Source organism: Electrophorus electricus, chromosome 10 (genome assembly GCF_013358815.1).
Source record: "Electrophorus electricus isolate fEleEle1 chromosome 10, fEleEle1.pri, whole genome shotgun sequence".
NCBI classification, from domain to species: domain Eukaryota; kingdom Metazoa; phylum Chordata; class Actinopteri; order Gymnotiformes; family Gymnotidae; genus Electrophorus; species Electrophorus electricus.
In genome coordinates, this window is record NC_049544.1 from 8,266,302 (window position 1) to 8,285,700 (window position 19,399).

At 44.4% G+C, this 19,399-nt stretch overlaps 1 protein-coding gene across 1 annotated transcript in view; it reads right to left on the reverse strand.

Annotated features, from left to right (window-relative positions):
• Window positions 1-991: 991 nt before the first annotated feature.
• Window positions 992-19,399, reverse strand: part of snrka (SNF related kinase a) — a 34,685-nt gene continuing 16,277 nt past the window's right edge. The window contains exons 3-6 of the mRNA XM_035531136.1: window positions 17,242-17,383; window positions 8,601-8,813; window positions 6,130-6,264; window positions 992-4,771 (exon numbers count right to left, since the gene is read on the reverse strand). Of these exons, the coding sequence (XP_035387029.1) occupies window positions 3,424-4,771; window positions 6,130-6,264; window positions 8,601-8,813; window positions 17,242-17,383 (1,838 nt within the window). The 3' untranslated portion in view covers window positions 992-3,423. The remainder of the gene's footprint in view (window positions 4,772-6,129; window positions 6,265-8,600; window positions 8,814-17,241; window positions 17,384-19,399) is intronic.

The window sequence follows — 19,399 nt, forward strand, 5'->3', positions numbered from 1 at the left end:
TGATGAGCTGGAGCAAACCGCATACTTGCCTTTCTCTCTCTGATGCCCCTCGAAGGGTGCTGGGTTACTTGAGACATCTGGCAGCCCAAGTGAGCAGTATATCACGTTAGAGAGCCTTTCAACGGTAGTGGGTCTGAGGGCTCCCACATCAAGTCACGTTGAACTTCTCCTTTTACACTGCCCACTCAGGTGTCGCGCTCTCAGCTGGAGCCTTCGGCCCACAGCGAATTCATCTCATGCTTTAGTAAACAAGAAGTCATACTGTGCATTTCTGATGAACGCAAGCCTAGACTGCAGGCTCAAGGTTGTTCCACAGTGAGAAAACTTGCCTGGGAGTGTTTTGGGTTGGATCCCAGCTGATGGCAAATGCTATTACACCCTTGAGGAAAGCACTTATCCCATATCTGCTCCAGGCACTCAGTATAGGTGGTTAATCTGAAGCATCTTGGGGAAATTAAATGTGGTCTTGGAATTTGTAGTACAGTTGAAGAGCACAATATTCTTATGTCATTCTTAATTTGTGAATGTTTTAGGCTAGGAAAGGGGTTGACTGGTCTAAAACAACAGTTTTCTGGCATTACATTTATAGCATTTATCTGATGCTTTTATCCAAAGTGACTTACAATTGTGTCGGAATACAACTTGAGCAATTGAGGGCTAAGGGCCTTGCTCAGGGGCATAAAATTGGCAACTTCACAGTGGTGGAGCTTGAACTGGCAACCTTCTGTATACCAGACCAGCACCTTAACCAATAGGCTACCACTATCCCTGGCATAACTCTTAGGACAGTTTCAACTATAGTAGCAGTATAGTAATATACAAAATCTAAAATTGTAAAAAATATAAAATAAATAAAACAAGCAATTATGTAAAACATCCTATATTTTGCCAGTGGGTCATGTTTTCTTCTGCTCTTTAACAAGGATAGCAGCCCTTACTGTACTCCTGCAGTATAGTTTTTATTTAAAAAAAAAACCAGACAAAATTTAAAGACATTTTCCACAACATTTAATTTTGGACATTACCATAGCTATATGTAAGTTTTGAAGACAAATTTCAACAACAGTACATTTATCCATTTCATTTTCTTTCTATGCCAGTACATGATTTTGGTCCAGTAACATTTTGTGATGGTTCTTTTCCCTTGATGTACATGGATAAATTAAGTCAAACGTCCAACATGCACGTCATTTTACCTGCTTATATCAGAGCAGGACAAAGTCTGAGACTGACATTATGAATATAGCACTGTTTTTCTCAACTTTGCTAAATTTTTCTTTGACACTCATAACTAATAAGGCTATATTACAGCTCTTAACCAGATGGCCAACACTGCAGTTCTATAGAGAGCACCATATTTACATTTATATTTACACACCTTATTGTTTAAAAAGAAAAGAAAAATACTCACAATAATTTTCTTTTTCGGTCAAGTGAGCCATTCTAAGGCTGTACATGTTATGAAATATAAAAGAAAAATATGTATATTTACAGATAGCTGCAACTTATAGCTTATTGCCAATGCCCTTAAAATCTCTCTTACCCTACCACTGTCCTCTGGCTTAGCCTTGGCCCTTTATAGCTTTGATATCAGCCCCTACACCAGGCGATTCTAGATGTCCTGAAAGTGTCCACACACGAGCAGCTCAGTAAAGTTTCAGGAGTATCTGATAGTTGGAGCCTAGGCTGCTAGGTGACAAACTAGCATGGCTTAAACTCAAAAGCCAACCCAATGTCTCTATTCAACACAGCATTTTAAAACAGCAGTCCTTTCAAAAAATAAACTTTTAAAAATGTATTTACATACCCTATAGACATCTCCTAAGGCCTGTCTTAAATGGAGACTGGTATACAGTAACAAAAGTATCAATGGCACAAAGGAACAACTAAGGTGAGACCAGCTGGCCTAGGATTTGAAGCTGAACAGCATTTAGGAGACTAACGCTTTTTTTTTCACCTTTTCTTCAGAATAAAACCAGTCATTTGGCGCTAGAACTGCAGGTACACAGGCAGACCATGGCTCATCAGTGCTAATGGTTCATTAAAGATTGATACAGGTGATCAGATACAGCACACAGCCATGGACAAGCAGCTAATCAGTTTGCTACCTGATCCACTTCTGTGGGTACAATTTACAACTGACATACTGCTGCAGTGTCATGAGTATCTGAATTGGTGTGTGGATTTTAAAAAGGTAACATAACAGAAAAATGCTATATTAAGGTGCATGGCCTGTCTAATGCAGTCCAGACAAACTGTTCCGATTTGAATAACATGCTATCACTTTGGATAAACGTTTGAAATAATTAAGTATGGTATTTAACAATTGGATACAAACTTAGGCAGACTTAACACTGCAAGCTGGCAGTTTATCATATGGTTTCAACTTTCTTCAGTCAGTTTGTACACTGTAGACAAAACTTTCAGACTAATGTTGGGAATTTCTAGCTTATGCATCTGAACCACAGGAAAACAATTTGTCAATATAATTAACAAAAGAGCCCAAAAAAACCCCCAAAACCCCACATCAATTTCCTGACTATCAGTAGTTTCCTGTTTTGATTTTTTTTTTTTTTTTGGGGGGGGGGGGCACCTAATTAAAAAGAAGAGAGATAAATGATACAAATAGTAAAAACTGAATTTCTATTGGGATTCACAAATCTTTCAAACATTACTAAACTATCTTGCCAAAGGTAATGTTTCTAAGTTCAAAAACCATCAATATGAACTTCTCAACATGTAATTTAATTAACTGTGTTCCACAGAAGCACATTACTAAATTGTAATTGGTCATTTAGTTTAAGACATCAGATAGGAGCTGGAATCAGAACTGGAGTTTCCTTTTGTGCGAGTTTCTTCTTAAAAACATCATCATTACTACTGCCTGTAGTCTACAGAGATTTCATTTGGCTTAAATTTTGCACCAGTTACATCCTACAAGGATTCTCGTGCTCACATTTTTAACTACTATGTACTGGTCATTATTTGGTCATTACTTACTTAGCTTTATTTGTATATTTCATTAAAAAAAAATTGACAGGTATTTTTATTTGACTGGCCAATGCAGAACCATGTAATGCATCTTAAGTGATCATCACTTCAAGAGGTTAAAAGACATGAGAAAAAATGGCAGGGAGGCGTAATGTAAAACGGGGTGGAACTTAATAGGACCACCGCTCAACATTATAAAAAAAAAAAGAAAAAAAAAAAAAGGGGGGGTTAGCAGCGTGCACCTCATAAAATCAAACGGGTCCAAGGAAATGAACCCAATAAATAGATTTGAAAGAATGATTAAGACAACATAGAAGGCTGAGGATAGGAAAAGGTCATACACAGCTACTGGAAGAGTACTCTAGTCCTCATAATGCTACAAATGCTGTGACAGGAGCGACCTGCTACGAGGACTGGTCACCTGACCCACCGTCATATGACCTGGCAGCAGCTGGCCTGGGCAGACGTACAGAGCAGCCCGTCCCTGGGGTTCCTCTGGATATTTACGGAGATGGTCTTTTCACACAGAGGTAGCTGAAGCACGTTGTTTTTCAAGTTCAGGTTGTTCTCTGTGGCCAGGTCTAGTTCTTTGAGCATGGCCACTGTTTGGTCCTGGTAGAGGTCCACTGAGCTGCTGCTGCTGATGGTGGCGTGGCTGGGCACAGCCACCTTGTCCAGGCTGCTGCTGGAGCCGACGCACATCTTCCAGGCGCTCTTCTCCTGCACCCTGACGCTGGAGAGGCTGCGTGGGTCGATGATGAAGCGCCCACCTCGCCCTGAGCTGCGGTGCTGGAACTGAGCGCTCAGGCACAGGCTCATGAGCTTCAGGCTCTCTACCAGCTCACCGGCGCTCCTGGGTGCGCTGCGCGCCGAACCCGACGTCGGGTTACTGTTGCCGCTCGAGCAGCTGGATGGGCTCCCCTGCCCCTTAGATCCGCCCCCTCCTCCCGCACTGCCTCCGCCCCCGCCCCCACCACCTCCTCCACCCCCGCCAGGCGGGCTGCCCCTGTCTGGTCCAGAGTTGCCCTCCCCTGGGGGTTTGCCCTGCCCACCACTGCTGCCGCCCCCTCCGTTGCCGCCCGAGTTGCCGGGCGGGCCCTCGCTGCTGTCCCTGCGGTTCCAGCTGTAGGTGAAGCCCGACTCCTTGTCCAGGCGCCGACGGTGGCTCTCTGAGTCATCGTCGCTGGTCTCTGAGCTGGAGCAGCTGGAGCCGCGGCCCTGGCTCTTGCGCCGGTGGTAGCGTTTCTGCGCCGTCCCCGGCGACGCCATGTTCATCTTGAGGCGGCTCAGCTTGGGCGGCAGGCTCTCGTCCATGTCGAAGTCATCGTCCGACTCGCCCTCCTCCTCGAAGATCTGGTTTAGCACGGGGGCGCTCTTGCGTGACGTTAGCCGGTTGGTGATGGATGGTGGCTTGCGCCGCAGAACCACCTGGGTGGGCAGCGGCGACGGGTCCTGCTCCTCCTCCTCCTCCTCGTCCTCCTCCACACGGAAGAGGCAGGTACGCTGCTTGGCAGAGGCGGCTGCCGGTGGGGCCATGCTGCTGGGCTTGAGCGGGTTGGGTGGAAGCGAGGCTGCTGGGCTGGGAGTGGGGCCACTGGTGCCCGCCTCGCTGCTCTCCTCGCGCCGGCCCAGCTCCAGAAGGCCTTTGCTGCGGTGGCCGTTCAGCAGGTTCTCTGCACTGCGGGCGGGCGACTGTGGCCCCCCCGCGTGGGAGATGGAGGACGCCGCTAGGCTGTCCTCGATGTCCTGGTGCATGTCGATTTTAGTGGGCCATGACTGCCTGTGACGAGAACAGACACAGATGTAAATAATTCCTTTTCCACAATACCATGTGCTATGGAATATCAACATGGCACGGTCATTTTCCTAAACAGAGGATCCGAATAATTTGCACTTGCTTCACGAAACTGGTATAACGTATATGGATATGTCTAGAACAGCTCAAGGCTGAAACACAGTAGAGCATACAGCAAAACTGTACTGTAAGGAAACAAGTGAGCCCTCATGACAGAGTCCTTGACAAAAGGCTGACCTGACTCTCCAGCCAAGCTTTTAACAATCTGCTGAATAGAAGGGGGTTGGGGAGCAGGGGAATCAAAGGATGACTTGCAGACTAAATGCCCTGCTTTTGCTTCAGTGCTGATGAAAGGAGCATGCTCTAATGAGTTTGTGTGAAGCAACAAGTGCTGTGTTGAAGGGGTTCGATGCTAAATGACTCAGCTGTGTATGACTTTACTGGAGCATACATGTTCCCAGGGTATCATAACCACATAGTCAAACCATCAACACTCCACAAACATTTTGTTGATATAGTGACAAGCCAAACAAACAGGGCACTATGGTCATTTCTCAGTAGAGATAACAGCTAGATCTAAAATGCAAAGTCTGAATGGATGAAAGCAAAGAAAGGCCACTCTGAATGACTTATCCCTTCCACACAGAAGGCTGTTGTGCACGTTTAGTTAATTTAAACTCATTAGGGTCTTATGTGCTTTGTTGATTTCCTCATCTGATTTGCATCATTTTTGTAAAACATTCCAAATAAGGGGATTCGCAAAATGCCATCACATGCAGCCGTGTGCATGCCCTCCTCTCGGAAGGCCCTGTGCTCTAGCCCCCTGCTCAGGCCTCACTCACCAAGGATGTGCTGCCTGGCCTTACGCGTCCTCCCCTCCAGCACCAGCAGGCTCTCCATGACTGGATTGCACACAGGTGTGAATACACAGCAGAGGCAGGCGTGCCCATGACTGAACCTCAGCCAGACTGCCAGCACGGCTCCGGGGACAACCAAACCTTGCACTAGACACGCCCAAATTGTTGATATCCTCAGATATTTTCTTGTTTCACAACCTGACCTACAGACATACTGAACAGCCAACATAAGAGAGCTCGGCCTGTCTTTTGAGTGCACGACAGCCCTGTCGCTCTCCTCTATACTTATGAGAGGCCTAGTACACCAAGCTTTAGTCACTTCTGTTCAGCACCAACTCCCACCTTCTTGACTCCCTTACAAGACACCATCATGTTGAACAGTGGCTCATCTTTCTTTAGCACTGGTGCTTGAGGCAAATCAAGACAGAGTGGGACCGCAAGGCCCCTGGGCAGGACCACAGGGGGCTGTTGGCCAGGCAATGGTACCTGAAGTGGGCCTTGATGTTGCTGGGGCTGGAGGACCGTGGCTGCACCTCCTTCTCCTGCTTCTCCCGCAAGATACGCTCGGCCAGCAGGAAATAGGTAGCTGTGATGTGGTTGTATTTGTTAGTCTCTAGGGCTCTAGAAAGGGAGAAGAAAGAGTGTATTTAATGGAGAGAGAGGTGGGGGGGGGGGAGAGAGAGAGAGAGAGAGGGGATCTGAAACATTTTAGATCATGTACTGGGCAAGAACCTTGCCTTTAAAACATTCAAGAGGATAACAATGCCTTTAAAAGGTCTGGTGGTCAGCATTCTGTCACATATTTCACCCAAACCTGTGTGACTAAAATAGCAGGGTATTCTCCAGAAGTATGCCAAGAGTACACTGACTTCAGTGAGCCTCCTCCGGCTGATCTAATGCTGCTGGCTACAGCTAGCATGCGTTTGGCATTGATCCTGTGCGGAGCACATTCTGAGTACATTCCCAATCCCTCCTCTCCACTTCGCAGGGATTATGCACTAATGAACAAACAAATGGACCCTCAGCTGCTGCAAATAACCCTCAATAACAATAATCTCACAGTAAAACTCGGATAGGGTAAGTCTACAAATAAACTGGTATAACCTGTATCAGAGTGCCCCCCTGCAAAGAACACTGACAGTTTCACAATGTTGTCTTCACTTTTGTTGTTCACTGGGCTGCCATGTGTTTCACCAAAACTAGGTTGAGGAAGTAGGACTTGGCACTGTCCCGCTACCTTGAATTTAATAATGACAAAAACGTTACTTTGCACCACCTTTGCAAAAGCTTGCTGTGATTTTCTGTCTGGGCTGTAACCAGGATCAAAATTTAGGTCCATACTGTAGAACTCTGACCAATTTCACATCAGTAAAACACGCTGCGTAATATTTGTAGGCCTACTACACCACTTCCTAATCTCCTTTATGAATGTGACTGTTTCTACATTGCTGTGTTTTTACTGTAATGTTCATAATGTCTCTTCAGTGTTTAACACAGAATACAAATTTACGTAGGCCCAGATGCACTTCATTTCTCACTCACTCTATTCTCCCCCTAAACTATCATTACTATTATTTAGTTTCCACCAAAGTTTGACTTTAAATAATAATCCTTTTATTTATTGGCCAGTGTCCTGTCTGCTGAAGATGCATGCTGTAGTCTATTGACTTGAGAGGGGAAAGGCTGTCTTCTCTTCCTGTGGCCCCATAAACTGAAGAAATCCCTGCTTAGTCGCCTGAGGGCCGATATTGGTACATTTCATGCAGGAGATTAAAACCTGTGTTTGAATTAGCCATGAATTAACCTTAAGACTTCAGCACTTTGTTTTCCAATATTTTACCTTTTATTTTTAATTTATTCCATTTGATTTTTCTGTTATTCTAAGGCGTGTATGCTATAGACCAATTATGGCCCTATATTTTCAGAAGTCAAGTATGCTGTAGAACCATGTTTTTCAAGTTTTGCTCCATCCCACTCCAACACCTGGTACAGGTGTAGAGGTAGCTGGCATAGAGCAAACGTGTGGCTTGCCCAGTGGATCCCGAGGCTTGGGCTGAGAATCACTGCTATATCATCTACACCAGCAAGCCTTTAAATTCCTAACAATACATGAGATCTGAGAGGAAAAATACTAAAAAAAAAAAGAAAAAGAAAAAAGTTCAAGTACCTTCTAACTCCCAAATCATCTCTTAATACCAAACAGGATATATAAAGTGGTTCAAAATGGTTTCTAGTGCTTAACTTCTTTAACTGCGCCACATTTGTACAATATTTTTGTTGCGCTTGGTGTTATGAGAAATATGATGGAGTAACATTTCTGCACTGAACTCTGTATTGAGCCATGTGATTAATCCCATCACATGTTTAATTTAACTGCTTAGCTGTTAAACGTGTAGGCGTTCCCTGGGCCAGCTAACTGGTTCTAGCAGTGGGATTTCCCAGCTGTCTGGGTTAGGCAGGGCAGATGAAGTAGAGGCTGATGAATGATCTTTCAACCATCATGCAGCATGGCACTCTTCACTGTGTGACTCGTGAACAAAACATTACATCAATTTCCTGTTTCCTGACATTAGGACTATTCTAATGCACTTCTCTGAAAGTGGTTGAATAATACCACTGCTTTGTCAATTAATAAAAGACAGTCATCCAGTGTTTGACAGACTTTGGACATTACATAGCCTACAGGTTTCCTGATGCTTGCCCTAGCTCAGTGTGATTGAAATGGAGGCACTTTTTTGCTGAAATCTGGTCGCTGAATAATGATGTACTGCAATGGTAGAAAATGCTATTCATTTTTCACTGATTTCACTCCAGCTTACAATTCCTCCTGTATTCAACCTAATTATTCATCACTATGAACTAATGAAAGAAGGTTCCAATAAATAGGAGGTGACTGAATGGGTGTACTCATGAGAGACAAAAAGACAAATGAAGGGTTTTGTGGTAGGGCCACTTACTCGATGATGGCCTCACGGTCTGCAATGTCTCCCAGCACCATACGCTGAATGATGCTGTTGTGTTCTTCTTCAGACAGGTTCTTGTGGGACACCAAGGGCGTGCTGAACTTTGTTGCCGGGGAGGGATCCACCCCCTGCAGCCACGCATGGCTCTCGATCTCCTCCAGGGAGGCCCGGTGCTTTGGGTCCCTCTGCAGCATCCGGTTAATCAGACTGTTCGGGGTGACAGGAGATGACATAAGCACCATGACCTGTCAGAGGTCTCCAGAGTAACTTCTGTAGCCATTTTGGCTCAGACCAGAACCAGTTTCCTAGCCTCCACTCAAAAGCTGAGCTACTATTAGCTTCAGTGAGCACCACCCTCCCCCTCCCCATTTCCTGGAAAAGTGTAAAAGCCCATGTGTGAAAGGGCAGCCACAGAGGACCTCTCCGATTCAAACTCTTGCCTGTGCGAAGCAAATGAAAGCGGCCTTATTGTGAAGAAAATGTCTGGCGGTCCCTCGGCTGTGAGAGCGGAGACGGAGCCATCTTTAGAACATGTCGCATCAGCATTCAGCACATGCACACTGTCAAATTACAGCTCTACCGGCATGAAGCGGCGACATAGCCCAGGACGAGCCTGCGCATCAGCCGCGCTTCACTGGAGAGCCAGCTCGGCCCGTGCTCACTTTACCCACAGCCAAGCAATTTGAGGAAAATAAGCAATAAAGAAATAGCTTAACAATTTTCCCTTTCCCTCCTCCATAAGTACAAGCATTGCATATTATTAGCCTACCACTTAAACTTTTTTCTTCTCACTCCACGTCACAGGTCATCACTTATGCTCTAGTCCTTTATTTCAGTGGTTACACCAGCTAAGCAAGCTATCCCTCTATGACGCACTTAGTTGAGTGTTAAGTTTTCAGGCTATTGCAGTGAAACCTCTTCTGCCATATCTGAAGAATAACCATGTCATCAGCGCCTCGGGCTAAAGCAGTAGCCATTAGAATCCCATAATCACCCAGTAATCAGCAGGAGCAGTGGCACTAAATGGTGGGGTTTAAATTTAGACTTGCCATGCCTAATAACCATGTCCACGATCAAAAGAGAAACTGACCATTAGAAGTTGCAGCACGGGTGCTTGGCTCTGTTAGTTTAAACCTGCCACACGGGTTTATATATATATTTATACACTGTGAAAGGATGGTTGTTGGAATGATTCTCAAGAAGGGTTGGTGACATGCAAGTCCTCTAATAACATCCTGTAGCACTTAACACTTTCACACTACTGTAAAAACACATGGCCGCCATGGGCTCCAGGGTCATGCAGGTAGGGCTGACTCCATGATCCAGAATGCAAGGAATTTCAACACGCCCGTACAAGGTTCAGAACTGCCAAATAAAGATGTCAGCATGTTCACATCTCTTCCTCCCACAAGTTGCCCAGGTGTATAAGTCACTTGCAAGCAATCTGGCACAAGAAAACAGGACGGCAAACAGACACCAACCGACAATTTACTCCAAGCCTGGGCCACATTGATTTTTACACATTCACCAGTAAAAAAAAAATTCATGCCACATTAAAGTATTCCATTTCTGTTCTACAATGGAAAAACATGCAACACCATGGTGTCTGAGAAAGAAAGGCTTTGTTTAAATGGTGCTCTCCTCTTCTGATAGGCAGGATGTCCAGTAACTGGAGATGGCTGTGTCTCCTATATTCACACATGGCGGTTTCCATGACGAGGTGGGGGGGGGGAAGGAGATCAACGTATGGCTTGAATTGTGCCTAGCAGCTGAAGATGATGAGCACCGATTTACTGAAACGCCTCAGTGTGAGGAGCTGTACATGCTACTGAGATGGAGTGCTGGGTCACTAACGGTTTCCATTTGAAATGCAAATCAAAACATGTGAAAACAGATATAGTAATTTAATGAGTGTGAGATTACACAACCAGAATGCAACGGATTTAATCCTCTTAGCACTGTGCTTTAAAATATCTCCACTGGAAAAGGCTTCCCAGATGAAGCCTGAACTTGGCAAATAGAAAATTAACTGGAATTCAAAAGAAATCTGACAAACTCAAAAGGGAGGCAAAACAAAAATAAACAGATGGACAAACCCCCCCCGCCATTGCAACACAAATGAACACTGCCAAACCACACAATTAAAAAAGTCAAATGAAAAGCAATTTGAGCAGGAATTGTTTCCTTAGCTCACCATCACTTTGGCCGTAGACATATAGGCCACAAATAATAGCGTGCATATATATATAAAAAAAAAACCCCACACCCTTAATGATGTCAGTTTTGTTCAGCATCTTAAGCTATTTCACAATGACTTTTGCCATGCAAAGTAACACTGCCAAGCACTGTGTGTCACAGCATGTGGGCCATTATCAGGTGCAAGACAAAAAAAGCCATTGTAGCTTATATGAGGAAAAAGAACTAGGGGCAAAGTTCACTCAGCAATGCGGTGCAATCACTCTTGTGCATGTGAATTTAATTAGGGTTTATATCTGAAGTGGCCACAAATGAACCTTTTATAATGTAGCTTATCATGAGCATTAAGGCAACATACTGGTTAGCCATTTACCAAGATTGCATAAAAGCCAATCTGTGAGACAGTGCAGGCCTAAGGCAGATTTCTAACACCCTGATTCAACTGTGCCTTTACTTTCCACGCCACATGTGGAAAGTAGCCGTGATTGGGTCATACGATTTGCCGCCCTGCCAGACAGCTGTCAGTGCGAGGCTCCCGAGAGAGCGTGCTGTGCCTATCTACAACACAGCATGGAGCAGCGATAAGAGTCGCAACCCATTCCCACATCCACACGGGCAGAGCGGGCTGGTGCAGGCTCTCAGCAGGGCCTGGAGTCACTGCAGAGGGAGCACTCACACTCATTCACACTTGCCGGCTTGAAGCCAGGCCTCGACGGCACCGCTGACATCACTTAGGGAGAGCAACATTCGATGAACGGGTAACGTTTGGCTCACTTCTTGGATCACAGACTGCAACAGCATTTGCACAATTCTTTAGAATAGAGAGTCATAAAAAAAAATAAATTAACGAAAAATGAGGCCTCGCAACATGGCTCATAAATAGAGGCTTAAGGAGGATGTTCCCCTCCCCTGTTCCTGGACAAAAACGAAATATATCCTCCCTGCTCCTCGAGCGGAAAAACTGCAGGGACGGTCGTAGAGCCCCACGCATAACAGGGCCCATGTGTGCCATGGTTTTTATTTACACAGTACTGTAAAAGAAAGGGTGCCCAAAGGTTTTCATAGTGGTACTAGCATTCATAATAGTATTGAGAACAGAGTGATACATGGGGGAATAAAAGGGGGGGGGGGGAAGCCCCCCAAAACCCACAAACCTCCCCTGCCAGGATCAAAACCCCAACCACACCATACAAGAACACCAAGCTAAATATAATACAAAAATGCGGATATTGAACAAGATAACTATGAAAACTATTCAACCATTTATCCAATCAGTAGGACCCTGAAACTGATCCGATTTCAAATATCTGCAAGCTATGAAGTATCAAACATTGATATTTATTGCATGTACATGAAATAAAGGTTTCAGATAATCCATTTCAGACCACCTTTGTTTTTCACTTTTCTATGAATCACAAGCAAGCATAATTGCTGTTTTTATTTCTAGACCAAAAGTGGGCCAGTTCTTTGTATGTGTCTATTGTAGTTGGCACATACCATGCAAACAAAGGATAGGCTGTAACATTAATAAACTGCAATCCATACATGAGCTATAAATTAACTAAATGCGTCATACCTTTAACATGGACACAGACACACAAAAAAATTACTGCGATTCAAGTGGAAGTTAATACAGGTAACTATAGTCTGAAAAATCTATAGACTATTTAAGAAATCCTTTAAAATTCTGCATGTTGATTCAGTAGCATATAAAACAACGTCAAGATTCTGACATATATTGATCTTTCTGGCATTCCTGTTTGGCTCGAGTTGGTTCTTCTAAAGAACCACCAGGTGGAAGATCAGTAATACTGGTAAGCCAGCAACTGTTGCCATTTTAACCACATGGCGAGCAGCTCCATCAGTCAATGCCGTCTTTTACGCTACCACTGAAACATGACCTCCGGCAGCCACTACGAGCTGAAAGCCTGGTCTGAGAGCTAGTCGCGCACTCAGGGCCCCCGGTTGTGAGCCAACAGACCAGCAGAGCTGCCTGGAGACACAGGATTTATGCGTTCCAACTGGACTTGTGAAACTGCAGTGCTGCTACTGCAACTGGTGGGACACCTACACTGTACGTGCCAAAGTAAACCAAGTCAGAGCGATAAAGAGAGGAAATTAAGAGAAATGTATGGCTGGAATTTCCATGACTCCAAAGGGCACTCAGAGATGGGGCAGGATATACCCTGTAGAGGGCAGAGATCACTCAGCTAAAAACACTAGTACAGCTGTGCAACCCGTTTTAAGATCACCGTCTTCAAAAGCCGTCGGTTTGTCCGTTGACGTCTACACTTCACTCTGAAGCAGTAGAAGCAGAGTGGCTAAGGAAATGGCTGGGACCCAATGAAGTGAAGAAAAGTGGCAGGAAGTCCCAGTCCAAGAGTCATGGAGCAAACACATGCTCCATCAGGCCAAATCACTGGTACCACGCTGACACCATGGCAACGGACAAATTGGGGGGGGGGGGGGGGGGGTGACGAAGAAAAGGAGAGAGAGAGTTAGGGGTAGATGTTGCCGAGGAAAACCAAACAGTGAGAGGGAGGGGAAAAAACAAAAAAAAAGACACTGAATTAAGGGCCACTGTGAACAGGCAGCAAGAAAATAAAGATAGAGTAACTGGGGCAAATGGAAACCTCCAGCGGCATGTCTTAGCCTCACACACACCCCTCACTCCACCGGCATTTCACCATGCAGAGATGCTGCACCGCACTGATAATCCCTCAGGATTACCATGTTTATTAAACTATCCCACATCAACAAGAAACTGGGGACTATAACACAAACTGCCCTACTGAATTAACAGATAAAACAAAATCCATCTAGTAAATTACTTCTAAAAAACTGCATTCGATAGTGGTGTCTAATGTAAGACAAATGCCTGAAGAAAACCATTAAAAGATTACACCTAGAAACATTTACATAAAACGAATAATTCTGAGCAGAATGTGAATATGAACCATGATTTAGCATGACTGCTCTTGACAAAAACACTGAAAATACAAGGACACTACATTTCAAAACATTTCTACAAAGAAGAAAAACAGAAAAAAGTAGACTAGAAAAAAAACTACAAAAACTAAAATAAATCAGAACAATGTGGGAATATGCTGCAATACTGTAGTTAATAGTTCAGAACATTGTAACATTTTTTATTACTTAAGGTATAGAATACAAGACCACATGAGCTTCAGCCAGTTTAGGAGCCGACACATCCATGCGCCCAAACTGTAACGCACTGAACTTACGTGTCCGGAGGTTACATCTAAAGAGCAGTAAAGCATTTAAGATGCTGTATGCGATGTGTTCATATTAGCTCTCAACGCTGACGCTATGCCCATATTTCCCGCCATGGCACAGCAGGGGAAGAGGGCTGCTTTGTGCATGCTCGTATGCAGCGCTAGGCTTGGAGAAACCTGGAGGTTGGGTGGGGGGATTTTGCTGGGGAGTGGGACAGTCGGTAACGTGAGGTGACAGTTACTATGCATGGCCCAGGTGTTTATCTGCCAGGGGAAAGATGGCTTTACCACAGCTGTACACACATGCCTGCAGAAGAGAGATGTTTGAACTTCTGAACCTCCTATCGAATGCCGTGGGAGTAGCTGGCTGGCTAAGCAGGGGCACAGTGTTGCTCACTTGATGAACTGATACAGGCTATGGATGAGTGCTCCTCACATCCCAGCCCCTGGTAGTCTGCAACTGTCATCAGTCACGATTAGGCAAACAGTTCACACCTTAGGAGCAGGAACGCAACTGTTCAATGCACTTTTGCCACAAATTCCTCATAGTTTAAAAAGAAAGGCAAGTGGTGGCACACAACGTGTCTTATAACCAGCCCTGCAGAGCTTACATGGATGAAACAAAGCCACACTAACAAGAATATAGTTTTTACCACATGGTCTAAGTTAAGTCAATAAAACATGATCATCATCGGTGGCCAAAGGTGTGGAACATTTGACTGACAGGCAGTTTTTGGTTTCTCTTTAGCATATCCTAGTAGTGGAAATATTGATGTCCTGAAAGCACCATCCCAGGTCTCCTGTATAATGTATAAAGCAGTAATTGGTGCTTTAACAAATATGAGCAGCTTTGCCTTCCCTGTACTGGTCTCCCAGGGTACAGTCAAGTACATGCCCATAGCCAATTAACACAAATGTTCCCAACATGCCCCACACTTGTTAATAAGAATTTTTAACCAAATACTCTGAGCCCTGTCATCTTTCAAAAACAGAATTTGCAAAATCAAATAATTTATTTTCAGTTCAAATGAGAACCATCACAGCTCTTGTACAATTGGCCATGTTTGGTAAGGGTTGGGTCATTAAAGCAGTGTGTACAGATGGCCATGGAGAATACATCTGACTCATATGCAACACTGTTCTCTGGGTCCACATGGGGGCAGCAGTACAGGGGCACCACAGAGACTGGAGGTGCTTTTAAAGCCATATGACTTCTGCCACTCATCTGAAACCCTAGCACTCTGCAGATTAAACGTCACATAGTACTTCGGATCAGTACATGGAGATCCCACTTTTTTTTGATGCAATAAACAAAAGCAAACATAAATAAATAATCTCTACATTGCCTTGCTTCACCAGCATTATATTACTGCTTTCTGCAGCATTGGCACCTGACTGAGCATCCCATGTCAGCCACAAACACATTCTCACCTCACAGGCTTTTTCACAAGACCCTGATTTCACAACAGCTTCCGTCTAATGAAACCAAGCGGTGGGAGGAAATCAGCAGCAAGAGGACAAACTGGCCTTTTGTTTTGGCTGCCTGGGTGTATTTTTGTACTTGCGCATTGGACAGATGGCAACAGACACTGTGAGGGAAGGTCACTACCGAAACATTAAAGTGAGGGAGGGAAGCAAGGCTCTGCTGAAGGACCCCAACCATGCCATCAATCACACTGTGTCACTATGGTGTCCACTCTATGAGCAGAGAGGCTGGGGGCTGAACAAAAAGCCGCCATTGACTCAGACAGGAGCGCACTAAAGTGGCAACAAAAACTAGCACTTCTGATCAAAGCGCAGCTGCAATGCCCAAAAATAGCCCATGCACATTGGCTGACCTGCAGTCAGTGCTTAGGTTCCATTCTCTTCTGCCTTAGAAGGAAGAAGTTCTACTGTTAACAGTAGTCACATCAAACAGGCCCTTGGAAAGAGATCAGTGTCATTTATATGCAATATCTGTTAAAGACCAGATTAGTCTGAGTATGTCTATGTAATTTCCAATGGATGTCTTGTTTTCTTTATATAATGTTTTTTGGCAAAATAACTGCTTGTTAAAATATTTCATTTAACTTTACAATAACAGAATTTCTTCTAGCGATTATAATAAATAGCGCCTTAGGCACAAGGTGGTCATTTTACGACTGCACTCAAAGTCGCCCAAGGTCCTCAGCACCCCTATATCAAGTATGAGCACTGTATTAGCTGATATCACCTACTGTAATGACTATATCTGCACAAGCCAAGTTGGGTTTTAAATCAATCAATCAATCATTCTTCTTCATATAACTGATTAGGCTCAAGATAAGCAATATAACTGGTGATTTCCATCACCATGGAAATCTCTTTATAAGTCACACAAGATGAATTAATTAATACAAGACAACAATGTGTATATTATCATCAGCGATAAAGTACTGCAGTGCTACTGGCACTTATATGGTCTGTCCATATAAAGTTGGCTCTAGTACAGCAGTGTGCAGCTTAGCAATTACATAACCATTATGAGAGCTGGACTTATGGATGTAATCAGTATGCTGTAGTTAGTGTTTCACACGGAGTATTGACCTAGGTAGCTTCTCTCCCTTCACTAACCTACACACTAACTGTGCTATACTATATTATATATATATACAATTTTAGAACCCATTTAAAACAGCTCTGTGCATTAAAACATGTCACTTGCAAGTGAAGTGAATGTTTTACTTTCTGAAAATCACAATTTCCCATTTAACGACTAAATTTTGGGGACCAGCATCTGTAGTAAACTTTAAAGTGATTAAACCATAGCTGTGAAAAATTCACTATGCCCAAATATTTTTCTGTTAAATCACAGTTTTGTGGTTAAGTCATTTAACATGAAAAAATGCCAGTTGTGTGTTTGAAATGCCTTTGAAAGAGTCAACACTAATCTGGCCATATTGCTGCCAGGTAATCAAAGCAAGCCGAGCCCACAGAAACAGAACACCTCATCAGTAAGATTCTCTGCCTTGGCATTTGCGTTCATCTCCTGAAGAGAAGGTGCTCGGCTCAGCACCTTCACTCGGGTCTTTACTCTGTGGGCAAACGAACTGGCAGTCTCATCACTTCTGCAATGATTCCAGATCTCAGTTAGGGAAGAAAGGGGTTATGGTGGGAACGTGTTCAGGACAGGGTTGTGGTGTACTCAGGACACCCCTACTACTCCCAGGGCCCAGCACACTTACTCTTTGCAGGCATTGGAGACGTGGGTAGGTACCGTGTATTTACAGTCCATGATCATGGTGAGGGTTTCGCTGTCGTTGGCCTCCTGGAAGGGAGGCTGCCCACATACCAGCATAAACAGGATAACTCCCAGACTCCAGATATCTACAAAGTGAGAGAGAGAGAGAGAGAGAGAGAGACACACACACACACACACACACAATCAACAAGGCTTTTATTTATGAAGAAAACCATGTTCAGTTCCTCCAAACAGTCATTTCTGCCCTGTAGGACAAGAACATTTTGACAAGAAAGACCCAGTAACAAATGACAGATGCCCATGGTTTGTCAAGGGACCATAGCCAAAAGCTGTGCCTAGGACCATGGCTGTCACGGCACACAGGAAGCTATTCATGTGAGCTCCTGACTGCTTAACTGATAGACTAACTCTCAGACAGCTAATGTACCACACATGCAAATGCAACTAATCTATGAAAAGATAAAACAAACACCACATTATGTAAATCTCTAAATCAGGGGACATCAGTTTAAAACCACCTAATTTTCCTAATAGTGACACACACGATCACGTTCAACTGTGGCGTATGGCTTGATGTGAATGCCACTGTAATTAGGGTGAGAGAGAGCACGAAATATTTGAGCAAAAGTTCCATTAGCTGTTCCTCCTCACGGGATTATATCAAGACGCCACAACCCCCCCCCCCCGGCCCCATGCTGTAGTTCATTTGAGAAAACGATGGCACACCAGCTGCTGAGTCTCAGCTATGTTTGAGCAGGGACAGTGGAGTACCGGACATTACACTTGTTCCATTTAACATGAGGCCCTTTAAAAACATTTGGCTGGACATTGAGCGGTGTGGTTTCATCATCCGACTCCATCCAAATAAGGCACATAAAAGAGGTCTGAATTGCAGCTGTCGCACTGAACCGTGCCCATGCCTCCCATGTGGTAGTGTGCAGCAAGAAGGTCAGGTGTGATGCCATGTTGCATCGCAACACCTACATGTGTTGCGCTCTGCCGTAGAGGTCTACACAAGGCCGCTCACAGAAACAGTGGTGGAGTGTGAGCACTGCCCTGCTCCTACTGCCTCTGTTCAGCTGTAATGACCCACAGAGCCTGAAGCCACAGCTTTCCCATCTGCTTCCTGACAGAATGATTGCTGCAGAACAAAGCAGCCTCCGGCACGGCAGTGCAGCTGGGGTGGCGGACATGTAGAAGAGCCCGGCCCATCACTCAGTCAGGGACACACGCGAGCTCGCACGCACAAACCACGTGCTGCTTGCACACATGAACTGACAGCCAAAGTCAAATCTACTTCAACAATTAGGCAGTCACACACACCAACTGCTGTCAGGTGTTTTTCCCTGCAATGGTGTCTACAGATGGTCCAATACCCCTGCACGAGATTAAGCTTTAAAAAGCACTAGTGTGAAAGGGTATGACTTAACTAGAACCTGCCAAAACAAGCCTGACAATTTTTTTTCCTATGGGATATCTTAAGGGGCCCATATCCTGCATTTTCCTTTGATATTTTTTCCTTGATGTCCACTTACATTTGTGTGGCTTTATTATAAATAAATAGATAAATAAATAAATAAATCCTTTACTGTGCCTTTAAGATATAAGATAATGTGCTTGGATGCCATGGAATGTGCCTCATTCAAAAGGCCCTTAGAGCTGAATGTGGAAAGGTGTAAACTGCTGTAAGACATATGTAAATGAGCTTGCTCTCATGACATCAGAGAAAATGATTTCAAAACAGGCTGCTTTTGCAGGTTATATCAGCTGTATGGACTGGGGAGTACACAGTGTTTTGAGATTAACATAATACCTAGATTTTACAAGAATTACTTATTACTTCAAAATTATTTATTTAAATAAATTGAGGGAAATTGAGTTTTCTGTCATAAAGGGCCCTTTAAAATGCTGGTGCATCCTCATTTTGAGCCCCAAACTCCCCTGATGATTGCTGGCATGGCACAATCTTCATTCCTTATATTAACAGAATCAAAAAGATCAGAAGCGCTGAGATATTTGAGACTTCATTTATTCAGAGAGGGTACAGAGAAGCTTGCGTCTGTTTTTCAGGAGCAGCCCTGGCACGGGGGGGGGGGGGGGGGGGGGGGGGTCATGCCGCATGACCCCATGTGCACTAAGGG